The sequence below is a fragment of the Phocoena sinus genome, chromosome 4, assembly GCF_008692025.1.
Source record: "Phocoena sinus isolate mPhoSin1 chromosome 4, mPhoSin1.pri, whole genome shotgun sequence".
In the NCBI taxonomy this organism is placed as follows: domain Eukaryota; kingdom Metazoa; phylum Chordata; class Mammalia; order Artiodactyla; family Phocoenidae; genus Phocoena; species Phocoena sinus.
Genome location: NC_045766.1, coordinates 47,806,861 through 47,819,976, shown reverse-complemented (window position 1 = coordinate 47,819,976; position 13,116 = coordinate 47,806,861). Strand labels below are relative to the sequence as shown.

The window sequence follows — 13,116 nt, the reverse complement described above, 5'->3', positions numbered from 1 at the left end:
CAGCGGCTGAGAAAGGCCTTGATATCGCTGTTGTAACGTGCAATTCATAACCGCTTAAAGGTAGGGTTAGCGTAACTTTTAATAGAAAGAACAATGAAACCAAAAAAAAAAGGAAAAATTACCGTATGTCCAGTTTAACAGTGCTACCATTTCAAAAGTTGGAATTTGCATACACTTTTTGCAAAGCCCCTAGTTAGAAATCGGGCACCCGTTGGTTGCACTTTTTTGCGGTTTACTTTCTTCTGCGGAAAAGAAGTGTTATATTTCTTTTCTTCGCGTTACTCTGTTGAGAGTACCGGATGAGTTTCAGGGCTTTGGCGGGCTAGGAAGGGCTGGCCGCACGCGAATCCCGGAGTCCCGGCTCCCGCAGCAGGGCGCAGCTCCGCGCAGCACCAAACTCCCTAGCTGTTACTTATCGAGAAAGCGATCCTTTCAGCCTCTGGTGGAGGGACGTGTCGTTAGCTTTTGAATTTCCTCTGCTCTGTGCTTGTTTTAGACGGCACTTGTTTTAAAATCTTCTACAGGGTGTGCAAAATTGAAGAGGTTAAAAAAGAAAATCAGACATCGAGATGCACTTTTTTGGCACGCAACATGAATAAATTTTTCTAAGCCTGAGCTTCATATGACCTAAGGAATATCGTTTTTCCTGCAGAGAGACAGACACATCCTTATGCCTAAAAATCAAGAATTTTTAGGGAATGAGAATGAGCTTCCATATTACACCGGGGGCGGGGGCGTGGGGTGGGTAACCTGATGGGATTGCTTAAAAAAATTAAAAGTGAGATTATACTTTTTTGGTTTTGAGTACATTTTGCTTAGAAAACACGGGGAAAGAACCACAACAAAGTACTGCCCAGAATATATAGAAATAATAATAAAAGTATTTAAAACCCACTTTAAGTCCTAGCACTTTTTCCCTTTCTCTTTTTACAAGTTGACGAAATTCTCTTTTTAGAAGTTCAGAAGCATGAACCGTACCTCCCCTGCTACGACACTTTACCCTGTCAAATCTCTCCACCTTTTTCCAGTTTCGAGGGCGCATTTCAGAGCTTCCCGCAGGCCCTTGGACAGACATCTATTAACCAGAATGTAATGACGGTGAGAAATAAAACTGTTTTTATGGCTCATCGAGGTATTAGAGAAAGCCTCTTGTGAAGGGTTAGATTTGTATCTAGCTTTCTGGGAAGAAAGTCAGGTTTTCCTGATATTGGTATTCCCGGTTTCCAAGGGGGTGAGGAGTGGTCCAACCCGGGTAAGACGCAATCGTGGGTGGCACTTTAGAGTGCACCTTGCATCCATTGAGTCCCCGGCCTGGGACTCCCCCCCGCCTCCCCGCCAGCCCCCGGCTCCCACGAGCCCGGCTCAGGCCCCGCGGGGCCGTGCCGGGGTCTCTATGACGCGGCGTTCCAGGTGGTCTGACCGGCACATCACTTTCCGCGCTCCCCGCCTAGCCCGCAGCCAGGGCAGCCCGAGCGGCCGGGCGACAGGAGGCGGCGGCGTCATGAGCTACTACCAGCTACCGGTGGTGATCGACAACGGCTCAGGAGTGATCAAGGCGGGCCTGGCTGGGTCCCGGGAGCCCCAGTTTGTCTACCCGAACTTTATAGGCCGCGCCAAAGGCCAGACCTGGGGGGCAGAGGGCGCGCAGGAAGTGTGCGTGGGAGACCAAGCGCAGCAGCGGAGAAGCGCACTTTCCATCAGGTACCGCCTTCTCCCGGCGGGCAGGACCCGCGTGGAGGCAAAGTAGGGGGATCCCAGAGGAGAGGCCCAACACTGAGAGAAAGGATAAGAAGTGAGGAACAGGAAAGTCTCTGCCAGCTATCATTATTGCAACGCTCGAGCCGCAAATCTCTGAGGGTACCACATACCTAAAGAGTGAACATTACTTGCTCGCTGTATCTATTCAAATGTATTCAAACGTACAAAGACAGTTATCGTTCATAAAATACAAGTTCATTTAGGAATGTTAATTCAAGGTACCTTTGTCTTCCGGGCTATTTGTTTTCAACTAACTGATATTAAAACTGTGAAGATTTCCCTATATATATATTTAAAGTCAAAAAGGGTATTCCAAAGAGGCAGGGAAGATGGAAAGCAACAAAAATCGCAGAGGAAGGTAGCTGGGCTATCTTTTGCTGGCAGTTACCATCTCTGAGAGGTTCTGGCGGGCACTGCCCATAAAGTGCTACTGGTAATAAATACGGGGATTAACCCATGTTTGAAGAGAGTAGACACTGGAAAAATTTAAAGCTGCCATTTATCTCATTGCTTTTCCTACAGCTACCCAGTGGAGCGTGGTCTCATTACTTGCTGGGGGGACATGGAGATCATGTGGAAGCATATCTACAACGATAACCTGAAGCTAAAGCCCTGTGATGGCCCAGTCTTGATTACAGAGTCAGCACTGAACCCACTGGCCAACCGGCAACGGGTCACTGAAGTGTTTTTTGAGCATCTGGAGGTTCCTGCCTTCTATATGTCCATCCAGGGGGTGCTAGCTCTCTTTGCTGCTGGCCTCACAACTGGCTTTGTGCTGAATTCAGGTGCTGGGGTTACCCAGTGTGTACCCATCTTTGAGGGCTCCTGTCTGCCTCACAGTGTCCAGCAGCTAGATCTGGCCGGTCTTGACCTTACCAACTACCTCATTATGCTGTTGAAGGAGCACGGCATCACGCTGCTTCGTGCTTCAGACAGAAAGATTGTCACAGACATTAAGGAAACCTCTTGTTATGTGGCAATGAACTTTGAAGAGGAAAAGGCCAAGAAAGCTGATTGTATAGAGAAGGTTTACCAACTACCTGATGGGAAGACAATCAAACTCCATGACCAGCTCTTTCATTGTCCAGAGGCCCTCTTCTCTCCAAGTCTCCTGCATCTTGAGACCCCTGGCATTGATAAGATGTGCTTCAGCAGCATAATGAAATGTGATACAGATCTGAGGCATTCCTTTTTCTCCAATATTATCCTTGCTGGGGGATCAACCTCTTTCCCTGGTTTAGATAAGCGGCTAGTTAAAGATATAGCAAAGGTGGTGCCTGCCAACACCCCTGTGCAGGTTATTGCTCCCCCAGAAAGGAAAATATCAGTGTGGGTGGGAGGCTCTATTCTTGCATCCCTCTCTGCCTTCCAGTACATGTGGATCACCGCTGCAGAGTTTAAAGAAGTCGGACCCAACATAGTACACCAAAGATGCTTCTGAATACAGATAAAATGGTTAGAAGAAAATGTTTTGAGTACATGTGACAGAAAACTTTGGATATTATATGTTTCTGGGAGAACAAAATATTTCAGTTATTGGAAGGTCCATGTCTCTGTTGCATTTCTATAATGGGGGAAAATAATGATGAAGCAGTCAAATAACATATTTATTGAGTAGAACCAAATTAAATGCTAGAGGAGACATTACTCTTTTAATTTTATTTATTTGGCTGTGCCGGGTCTTAGTTGTAGCAGGTGGGCTCCTTAGTTGCAGCATGCATCTGGGATCTAGCTCCCTGACCAGGGATGGAAGCCAGGCCACCTAACATGGGAGCATGGAGTCTTAACCACTGCACCACCAGAGAAGTCCTGAGAAGATGTTATTCTTTACCTTGGAGATCTTACACTTCCTTTGGAGGGAGAGAGCAGTTTGTGGTACAACATGATATGTGCCAAATGAGTGATACAGATTGAAGGTTGTTGAAGTTTATGGAAGGAAGGTTGCTATAAGGGAAGATTTCATAGCAGAGGTATGCCATCATGAATGGGGTGGTATTAGGATGGGTGTGGGAGCATAATAAAAGAGGGCAGATATTCAGAAGAGCATAGTGGAAATGAGCAAGAAGCTAGATATGAGGATGAATAAAGCATACTCAAGGCATGTTTAATACACTGGTTTTGTTAAAAATGAAGAGCTCATCTTGAGCAGACTAAGAGCAATGACTAGGAAGGTAAATTAAGGCCAGAGACTGGAAGCCTTTGTTTTAAATGTCCTATAGGCAAAAAGGAGCCTTTAAAGATTTGAAAACAGGAGACATAAGGAAATTAAGATGAATGTGGTAGTAGTTTGGAGGATAAATTGGACTGGGAAAGGCCCTGGAGATTCAGTGATCAATTAGAAAGTTGTTAGTGTAGATATAAAGTAGTCAAGTCTTATACTCAAGATTATAGGCAATAGGAATTAAAAAGAAGGAATTATGAAAAACTGACAAGTCTTGGTGCCTAATTAGTTATGAAGGGGAAAGAAGGGTCTGAAATGACGAAGGTAGCTGAGAGAATGATGGCAATGTTGACATAACTCAAAGTATGTAGTATCTGCTCTATGGAAAGCACTGTGCTAAGTGCAGTAAGTGCTAAATCAGGAGTCAGATTGTGTCCTTAAGAAGCCCGCAGTCCAGTGTGAGAGGTGAAATTCATACTTTAATTGCAGTAATATAAGGTGGAAAGTGATTTAGTGTTCTAAGAGAAGTATAAAATGGGACTTACAGGGCTTCCCTGGTGGCGCAGTGGTTGAGAGTCCGCTTGCCGATGCAGGGGACACGAGTTCGTGACCCAGTCCGGGAGAATCCCACATGCCGCGGAGCGGCTGGGCCTGTGACCCATGGCCGCGGAGCCTGTGCTCCGCAACAGAAGAGGCCACAACAGTGAGAAGCCCGTGCAAAAAAAAAAAAAAAAAAGGGACTTATGGGAGGGAAAACAACTTGAAGGCTCAGGGAAGGCTTTTGGGGACTGGGCTTGAAGCTGAAATCTAAACCTAATAGAGTGCCCATCCTTCTGAATTTAGGGGCAGTATATATGGGTTCAGGTCCAGGCCCTGCCACCTACCAGCTGCATGATTTAAACAAATTGTTTAAATATTTTGAAGATCAATTTCCTCATTGATAGGTGGGGTTGCTAATCCTAATCCCTATCTGTCTCACAGGGTCCTTATGAAATACAAATGAGATAATGTCTCTGTGGGAACTTTCACAACGTTATTTTTTGCTTATAGAATTAGACTATTTATAGGTCCAGCTCATGCTACTTCCTCCAGAGTCAAAATCGATTATTTGTATCCTTCAGCACATTATATTACTTGTACTTTTATTGACCATTTAATTTATGCAGCCTTATCTTTTGGTTTGCTTGTCTTTCTCCCTTACTAGATATGTTCTTAGAGGATAGGGATTGTGGGCTTTCTCTTTTCATCTCTGTCCCCTTCCCTGATGACTTCTGTGGTGCACTCCCAGTAGATATGCAGTTATATAGAATTGACCAGAAGCACACTGATGGCAGAGGGAACATTAGGGCAAAGTCTCCAAGGTGTAAAAATCATGGGCATGTACAAGCAGCAGGAAGTAATTCAGTTTGGCCTGAAGCATTTGTGAAGAGGTGCATTTCATTTTTTGACATGTCTTTATCATTTTAGTGATTGTAAGCAAAACTACTAGATTGGATAAGGTGTAGAAAATGATTATCTGAGAGCAGTTTGAATAGTCGATGCTGTACTCACTAGAGTCACAAGCACTGTAGAGAGAATTGTTGCAGGAAGGGGGACCCCTTCCAGGGCCCGAGAATGGGCTCTCGTCTAACACTCGGAAATGAATAGTCCGAGGAGACACACATGCTGACAAAGCAAGAGGCTTTATTGGGAAGGGGCGACGGGGCAGAGAGCAGCAGGGTAAGGGAACACAGGAGAACTGCGCTGCCACGTGGCTCGCAGTCTCGGGTTTTATGGTAATTGGGTTGATTTCTGTGTTGTCTGTGGCCACTCACTCTGACTCAGGATCCTTCCTGGTGGCACACGCATCACTCAGCCAAGATGGATTCTAGCGAGAAGGATTCTGGGAGGTTGGTACAACACATGGACTGGAGTCTCCTCTCTCCTTTTTTTTTTTTTGGTGGGGGGAGTGGTGGTTCGCGGGCCTCTCACTGTTGTGGCCTCTCCCGTTGCGGAGCACAGGCTCCGGACGCGCAGGCTCAGCGGCCATGGCTCACGGGCCCAGTCGCTCCGTGGCACGTGGGATCTTCCCGGACCGGGGCACGAACCCGTGTCGCCTGCATCAGCAGGCGGACTCTCAACCACTGCGCCACCAGGGAAGCCCTCCTCTCTCCTTTTGATCTTTCCCAAATTCTTACGGTTGGTGGTAGCTTATTAGTTCCGCATTCCTTACCAGGACCTCCTGCTTAAGATAGCTCTTGCAAATGGTTACTATGGTACCTGGCCAGGGCAGGCGGTTTCAGTCAGTGGTTCCCCTAACAGAATGATCCCAACCCCCTCACTTTAGAATTCTTAAAGTGCTTTTTTCCTAAAAGAAATTTCGGCTAACCTGTTTAGATACATTTATCTAATTTAAACTTCAACATCCCAGAGAGATGGGCAAGACAAATAGTATTCCCATTTACAAATTAAGAAGTTGAGATGTAAAGAGGTTAAGAGATGTAAATTTAAAGTGTTCTCCAAAGTAGCTTGCTAGATTAGGCAGGGGCACGGTCCTTAACTGTGGTTTCTTAGGCAGTTAATCCAACAACTAGCCTGGAATATTCTGTACAGACTCTAGCCTCTTCATTGGGGTCATGGATGATCCTTTTCAGGTAATCTAGGGAAAGGAAATAAAATGTGAAATTTCCGTTTAGTTATATTTTCCCCTATCGTAAACCATATCGAACCAATCCCCTTAACATTTTACTTTTCTTTCAGGTCGCGGTGCCACTAGCGACAACTCCATGAAGTTCACCCAATTGAAGAGTTCAACTTTTAAGATTAGCCAATTATAAGAAAAACAGCATGTACCGGCCAACATAAAAACCTGCTACAATTTATGGTGCATTGTTCTTTTTTAACACAATCACGACACAACATTAAAGTAAAGTCAATGACTGAAAAGCCTTATTTCCTAATAAAAGGGAGATTCAGTCCTCAATGTTGAGATCGAGAAGAGAGTAGTTATACGTAATAAAACAACCTCTGCTCAAGAAGGGAACAGGTCAGGATCGCGGAGGCAGCCCAATGAGCCAAGCCAAGATTCTGTTCGGGAATCTATTTTGGTAAAGTTCTCTTAACAAACGTGATGATCCGAACTGAGAATTTGGCCCTACAATTTTTGTATGAACCCCATTTCTTTAAGATAGTAACGTGCACCTCGCCTGGTCTGTAAGAGATGGAAAACAGCACTAAAAAGCATTCAAGTTAGTTTTCAAATTACAAGTTAATATGTCTGAAGAAAAGATCCAACCTTCCCGTAAGGAACGTGTGGGTGGGGCGGCGATTGTCCTCATGGCGGGAAACAGAACTTTTGAAAAAAAAAAAATTTTTGCGAGACCGGCTCTCGCGAGAGCCGCGGCGGGCTGGCCCCAGCCAATCCGCGCAGGCGGCGGCCGCTCCCTTATAAGGAGACGCTGGAGGAGGCGCTGTGGGTTGCGGAGGGTGGGCCCGGGAGTGGTGGCTGCCATTTCGTGTCTAACCCTAACTGAGACTGGCGTAGGCGCTGCGCTTTTGCTCCCCGCGCGCTGTTTTTCTCGCTGACTTTCAGCGGGCGGAAAAGCCTCGGCCTACCGCCATCCACCATCCAGACTGAAGCAAACAAAAAATGTCAGCCGCTGGCTCGCTCACCTCTCCCGGGAACCTGCATGGCTCGCCCGCCCAGGCCCCGCGCCCCGCCTGAGGCCGCGGTCGGCCGGGGCTTCTCCGGAGGCGCCCACTGCCGCCGCGAAGAGTTGGGCTCTGTCAGCCGCGGGTCGCTTGGGGGGCCGAGGCGAGGCTCTTAACCGCAGGGAAAGGAACGGAGCCGGTCCCCGCGCGCGGTGCGCTTCCCTGAGCTGTGGGACGTGCACCCGGGACTCGGCTCAGACACTTGCAGCCGGAGGAGCTGCGGGGGTGGGGCGCGGGCAGTCTGTTTTCTCCCTGGGAGGGACTCCGTTGGTGCGCGTCCGTCTTCCCTCGCCATCAGTGGTGGGCCTGTGCGCTTCCAAACTTGCAGATTGGACCACAGTGCGTGCAAATCAACTGTCAGAAGGACACGTGGAGGCACCTCCAAAATTGGTCCCAGTGAATGGGCAGTGAGACGAATAGCCAGCTGGCCGTTCCTGTGTAGGGCTTTTTTGTCCTCCCCCTCCTCTGGTTTTGTTGCCCTTTATCATAGTATCACAACGCAGTTCCTGCTTTGCGGATTTTGTCGAGGTTTTTGCCTCTTCCAAAGTATATCCCGATCAGTCCCGACAATCGGGTATGGAAGAGAAGTGGTTTTTTGTGAGATTATTAAACACTTAATATTTGTTAAGTGTAAGATCTAGTTTGTTCTTAAAACAGTGGAAATTCTGTTCCTTAATGGTCGTTGCTTTTCATCTTTGTCTCCGTCTTTGGGTGCAGAGTATTAAGTGGTGACGGAAAAGTGTACGAAGAAATATATATCCCCCCCCCCCCCAAGAATTGGGTGAGGTTTCTTTGCCAAGGGGGGGGAAAAAAAGAAAAAGGCCCATTAGGAAACAATCAACAGGTCATTCTGCCCATTGGTCTCCGAAATCTAACTTCCAGGTTTATGTGGGGATTGAAGTCAGTGCCTTCACTTCCTTGAGACAGCTATTCTGGCGGCAATTGCTGGGAGAGAGAGTACCCTGCAGCCTGAATTGTAAAGGCAAATTATCAGTGTGATATCCAGCCTGGAGCTGGACCCGACAATGGAAAAGAAAAATCAGGACCATGTCAGTATCTACATGAACATGTCTAGCATTTCATCCTGTTGCCTGAAGTAGGTCCCTCAGTGTCGTCTAATACAATTCTTAGCTTTCAGTTAAGAAATGTGAAAAACCTGGACTGCCCTGTTTCTGGTAATGTTCTCTAAGAAGGAAAAAGTTTTCCCATCAGCATGGTTTTGTGGAAAGAACATGGGGTAAGTTAGTGAATGACGTTCTCATTCTGATTTTGCCAAAGATTTTTCTTGGTTTTTCAGGTAACTCAGCTAGCTTCACTAAGCTTCCATTTACTCAGAAAGTGACCTTTTAAGATCACTTTTGAAGACTGCCAGGGTTCCTTGAACTAGAAATAAATAGATGTCTTTTGTTCCTGCTCCATCTAGTGGTACTTTTGCTTCTCCACATGTACAAAATTTGTGATGGAGTCTGCCCTGAGGCAAGGATGGCCACCTACGGGGGACGAGGCCTTTTTTTTTTTTTTCTTTTTTTCTTTCGGCCTCCTGAGGCCTGCAGGGTTTCCCAAACACATGCCCCCTGCAGTGGAAGCCCAGAGTCTTAACCACTGGACTGCCGGGGAAGTCCCTCTCTCATTTTTAAAAAAGAAAGTAGTGATTTAATAAATACAATTTAAAAGACCACAGCCGTTTTCTAGTTCTTATATTCTCTCCTTCACAAATGTCTTATAAACATTCCAAAGGAAAATTCTCAGTATTATGAACATTTGATATATTTTTTTCTGTTTTGGCAGAATGATTCTCTTCCTTAAATTATATAATTTTGGAGCAAGAAGGGGCCATAGAGTTCAACCAATGAGATAATTTACATGATAACATTTTGGAGATAATAATTATGGCAAATGTGACTTCTTGTTGCTACAAGACTTGAGTCCCTCTACCAGATGAAGAAACTCCCTTGGCTAAGTTATTTTTTTGCGGAGTTGGAACCAGCAATTAGCCCCCTGAACTTTAAAGTCCAGTGTTCTGTTTACTATGTGGCACCTTAATGCTGCATTGGCTTGCCTGGGAAAGATGATTAGTGTTAGCTCCACCACCATTTTCTGGTTTAAAATAAAATAACATCTTCAAAGGTTACTTGCCTGTGAGCTTAGTTTTCATCCCCTGCTCTCTTCCCTCCACAACCTTCTTTGATAGGATTTTGTGCTGGAAAGTCCATTGTGTGTTTCACTAGTTTACAAGTACAGTTCATTCTTGTTATTTGTGGTAGTTTGTTCTATAAAGTCACCTTAACACTGAATTAGTGAATACGAAACCATTTCTCCTAGGGGAAATACAAGATTAGGTTCCTGAGAGCCTCTAGTCACATCATTTTCATCAACTGATCAATGAATAATCTTGTTTTATGTGTGTTTCTATTTAAAGACACCTTATTTAATATATACTATTGATTCATTATCATTGAACTCATGTTCAACAACACTATATATAGCTCTTGCCTGTATATGAGCTTATCTACACATATATTTTCTGTAGGCATATCACAGCCTTCTTTCACTTAGGAACACCAGACAGCACTTCAGCACTATACTTGGGGTCATTTTAAACAGCAAAATCATCAACAAGCACAAAAATGAAAAAAAAAAAAAAGTTCCACTAAATAGATCACAAAAAGGGCACTTGTTTACAGTGTTCTTTTTGGAATAAGTAGGCAGCGTGTCACCTTGTTGGACCTCAGTGGGGAAACTTTGTGTCAAGTGACTCAAATTTTTCACTGCTCAGCATGTGTCCATGAATGACTGTAAAAACGCTGTAGCTATTGATTTTGGGGTTACAAATAAATTTTAGTAGGTGGATTTACAAATATGGAATCTGCGAATACTGAGGACTGCCCGTACTTCAAGGTCTATGCAACCCCTGTACCTGAGAGAGACTGCATGTATCCACATGGCCCCTGAAGTACTTGGAGCTTATTTCATGCCTTTAAGATTATTTAAACAGTGATTTGCAAAGGGTTTTAATGGGGGAAGGGGTAAATGAAATTTGAAAATAACTGTCTCATTTATTTATTTTTAGTTACTTATGATGAATTTCAAATAATAAAGGAGAATGTGAGAATTTAATGCTTGTGAAGGAAATTACAGCTTTAAAAATATTGAGAAACATGGGTTTTGTTTTGTCTTTTGAAAGAGAGGCTTCTTTTCCAAGGTCCTGGGTTGGCTGTAGTTTTTGATTCTGAGGATGATGTGAGTTTTAATTTAGTTTGTCCTGGTTCTGCGGTGAAAAATTCCACGTTGGCCTGGCTCAAGACATAAGAGACAAATAGAAGACACCTGCACCCGCACTCACACAAAGTGTAGAGGAAAAGTAGTTTTAAATTAAACTAAGGTGAGAATGAAATGACAAAAGGTAATTGTCATTCCTTCCCCATTTATTCTTTTAAGGTAATAATGTGTGATGGAAGTAAAAACAGCAAAAATACCCAAGGCTTAGGCCAAGGTTTGCAAATTTAAATGTCTGCAGTGCACCAGAAGGAAACAAAAGGAGTGAATCACACCAAGAATAAGACTGTGGAGATGGTGGGGAAATACCCTTTTTAAAGGGGAAGCAGCCTTGTGGGAACGGAGGCCTAAAATTGGAAATATTTCAGGGGGAGACAAAAAGTTTAGTTTATGTGAAGACTGATTTTAAAATGTTGATAGTTAATTTCAAATAAAATTACATATTGTGTGTGTGTATAATAAAGAATTTGGATGGCTTTTATTCCTGAGTCCTGAGAAGTAGCTTCCATATCCTCGGAATTTCCTGATTGGTAGGAGTGCCTTTCTTATTCCTGGTGGGCCCCTCAGACAACACCTAATAGCTTATGGGATGACCTAGATGGGACTGGTCACATCAACAAGACCAAACATGTCCTTATCAGCCAGACCTCCTAGGAGAGGAGTGGGGCTAGAGACCGACTAATGACTCAACAAATCATGCTGATGTAATGAAGTCCCAGTCAAAACTCTGGACACTTTGAAGCTTGGGTGAGAAAGCTTCACATTGGGGGCCCTCCCAGACCTCACCCTATACATCTCTCTCTTTGGCTGGTTTGGATTTGAATCCTTTTTCTATAATAAAACTGTAATCGTAAGTATAGCACTTTTCTGAGTTCTGCAAGTCATTCCAGTGAATTATCTAAGCTGAGGGTTAGCCAGCTGAATTGTAGCCAGCTGGTCAGAAGTGGAGATGGCTTGGGGAACCCCAGACTTTAAGCTGGTGTCTGAAGTAAGGGCAGTCTTGTGGAGAACTGTGCCCTTAACCTGTGAAGTTTGGCCTAACTTGGGTGTTGGTGTCAGAAGTCATTGCAATGGGCCACTCAAAAAACCTTTCGAGGAAAAATCTGGCCCATCATAGCTACTAATCTGTGACCTTTGGCCTACGCAAATTCAATGATACTAGAAGTCAGGAATGATTTTCCCAGAAGTATGGGAGTTTGGGCCATCCCACCAGTTAAAGGCCTATGCAAGGTAACTGTATGTGAAAGGAGGCTATGCTCTTAGCATCTTTTATAGGCCCCTGGGAATATCACTAAAGACAGAAATTTCAAAATAAAACTTTAATAATATTCTGAAAATAGAACTGGAACTCCTCCCCCACATTTAGGACACCTACGATATTTGCTCTATGAATCAGCCTGAGGCATAGGCCTGTCCTTCAGTGTCTATTCTGTCAGATCCTGGTGGGGCTGTGAGTGTAACATGGGAGAGCGAAATCTGACTACAAGCTGGATCTGTTTCTTTTACTTTAACCTTTGCTTCCCGTTGCTTTTGTTCACTAAAAGGATACTGTCTATACACAATGGCCTGCCTCAGGGTACACTGCCCCTCTGCCTGAATGTTTAACAAAAGTGCCTTTGTTCAGGGAAACATCCTGACCCTGTCCACCTGTAGATAGCTGAAGAAAGAAGAAATTAACATATCCCCTCCCCGAGGCTGGCCATTCCAGGGGACATATGTGAATCTTATGGCCTTCTTACTTTACTTCCTCCCCCTCTCTGTTCTACAAAAGAAACTGGCATCCAAACCCCAGTAAGATGGTTTTTCAGAGACACTAGTGTGTCTGCCATCTTCTTGGCCTGCCAACTTTCCAAATAAAGTCGTATTCCTTATCTCAACACCTCATCTCCCGACTCATTGGCCTGTCATGCAGCAAGCAGAGCGAGCTTGGACTTGGTAACATGAGGAGGCTTATACCATCACCTGGTGGAATTGAGGACATTTCTCCCATACCTTTCCTCCACCTTGGTTTAGATCTCCCTTCTTAGAAAGTCATCACGGTGTGCAGTATTGAAACCAAGCAGGACCCTGTGGGGCTCCTGGGTACAAATCCTTTCTGTGTCGCCCATTTCTATTAGGTTGGCCAAAAAGTTCATTCAGGTATTTCCATAACATTTTTTTTTTTGGCTGCATTGGGTCTTCGTTGATGAGCATGGGCTTTCTCTAGTTGTGGCGAGTAGGGGCTACTCTTC

General features: G+C 44.8%; 1 protein-coding gene across 1 annotated transcript; it reads left to right on the top strand.

The window, feature by feature from the left end:
• The first annotated feature begins 1,462 nt into the window (after positions 1–1,462).
• Positions 1,463–3,392, top strand: ACTRT3 (actin related protein T3). The gene is made up of 2 exons (XM_032631268.1): positions 1,463–1,701; positions 2,281–3,392. Exons 1-2 carry the CDS (start codon positions 1,502–1,504, stop codon positions 3,197–3,199), a joined length of 1,119 nt encoding a protein of 372 aa, XP_032487159.1. The 5' UTR covers positions 1,463–1,501; the 3' UTR covers positions 3,200–3,392.
• The last annotated feature ends 9,724 nt before the right edge of the window (positions 3,393–13,116 follow it).

What these genes read in the sequence shown, in the direction of transcription:
- ACTRT3 (XM_032631268.1), top strand. Translation starts at nt 1,502, where the DNA reads ATGAGCTACTACCAGCTACCGGTGGTGATCGACAACGGCTCAGGAGTG. An exon ending in AGAAGCGCACTTTCCATCAG is followed by an intron (nt 1,702 to 2,280) that starts GTACCGCCTTCT and finishes CTTTTCCTACAG; the next exon opens with CTACCCAGTGGAGCGTGGTC.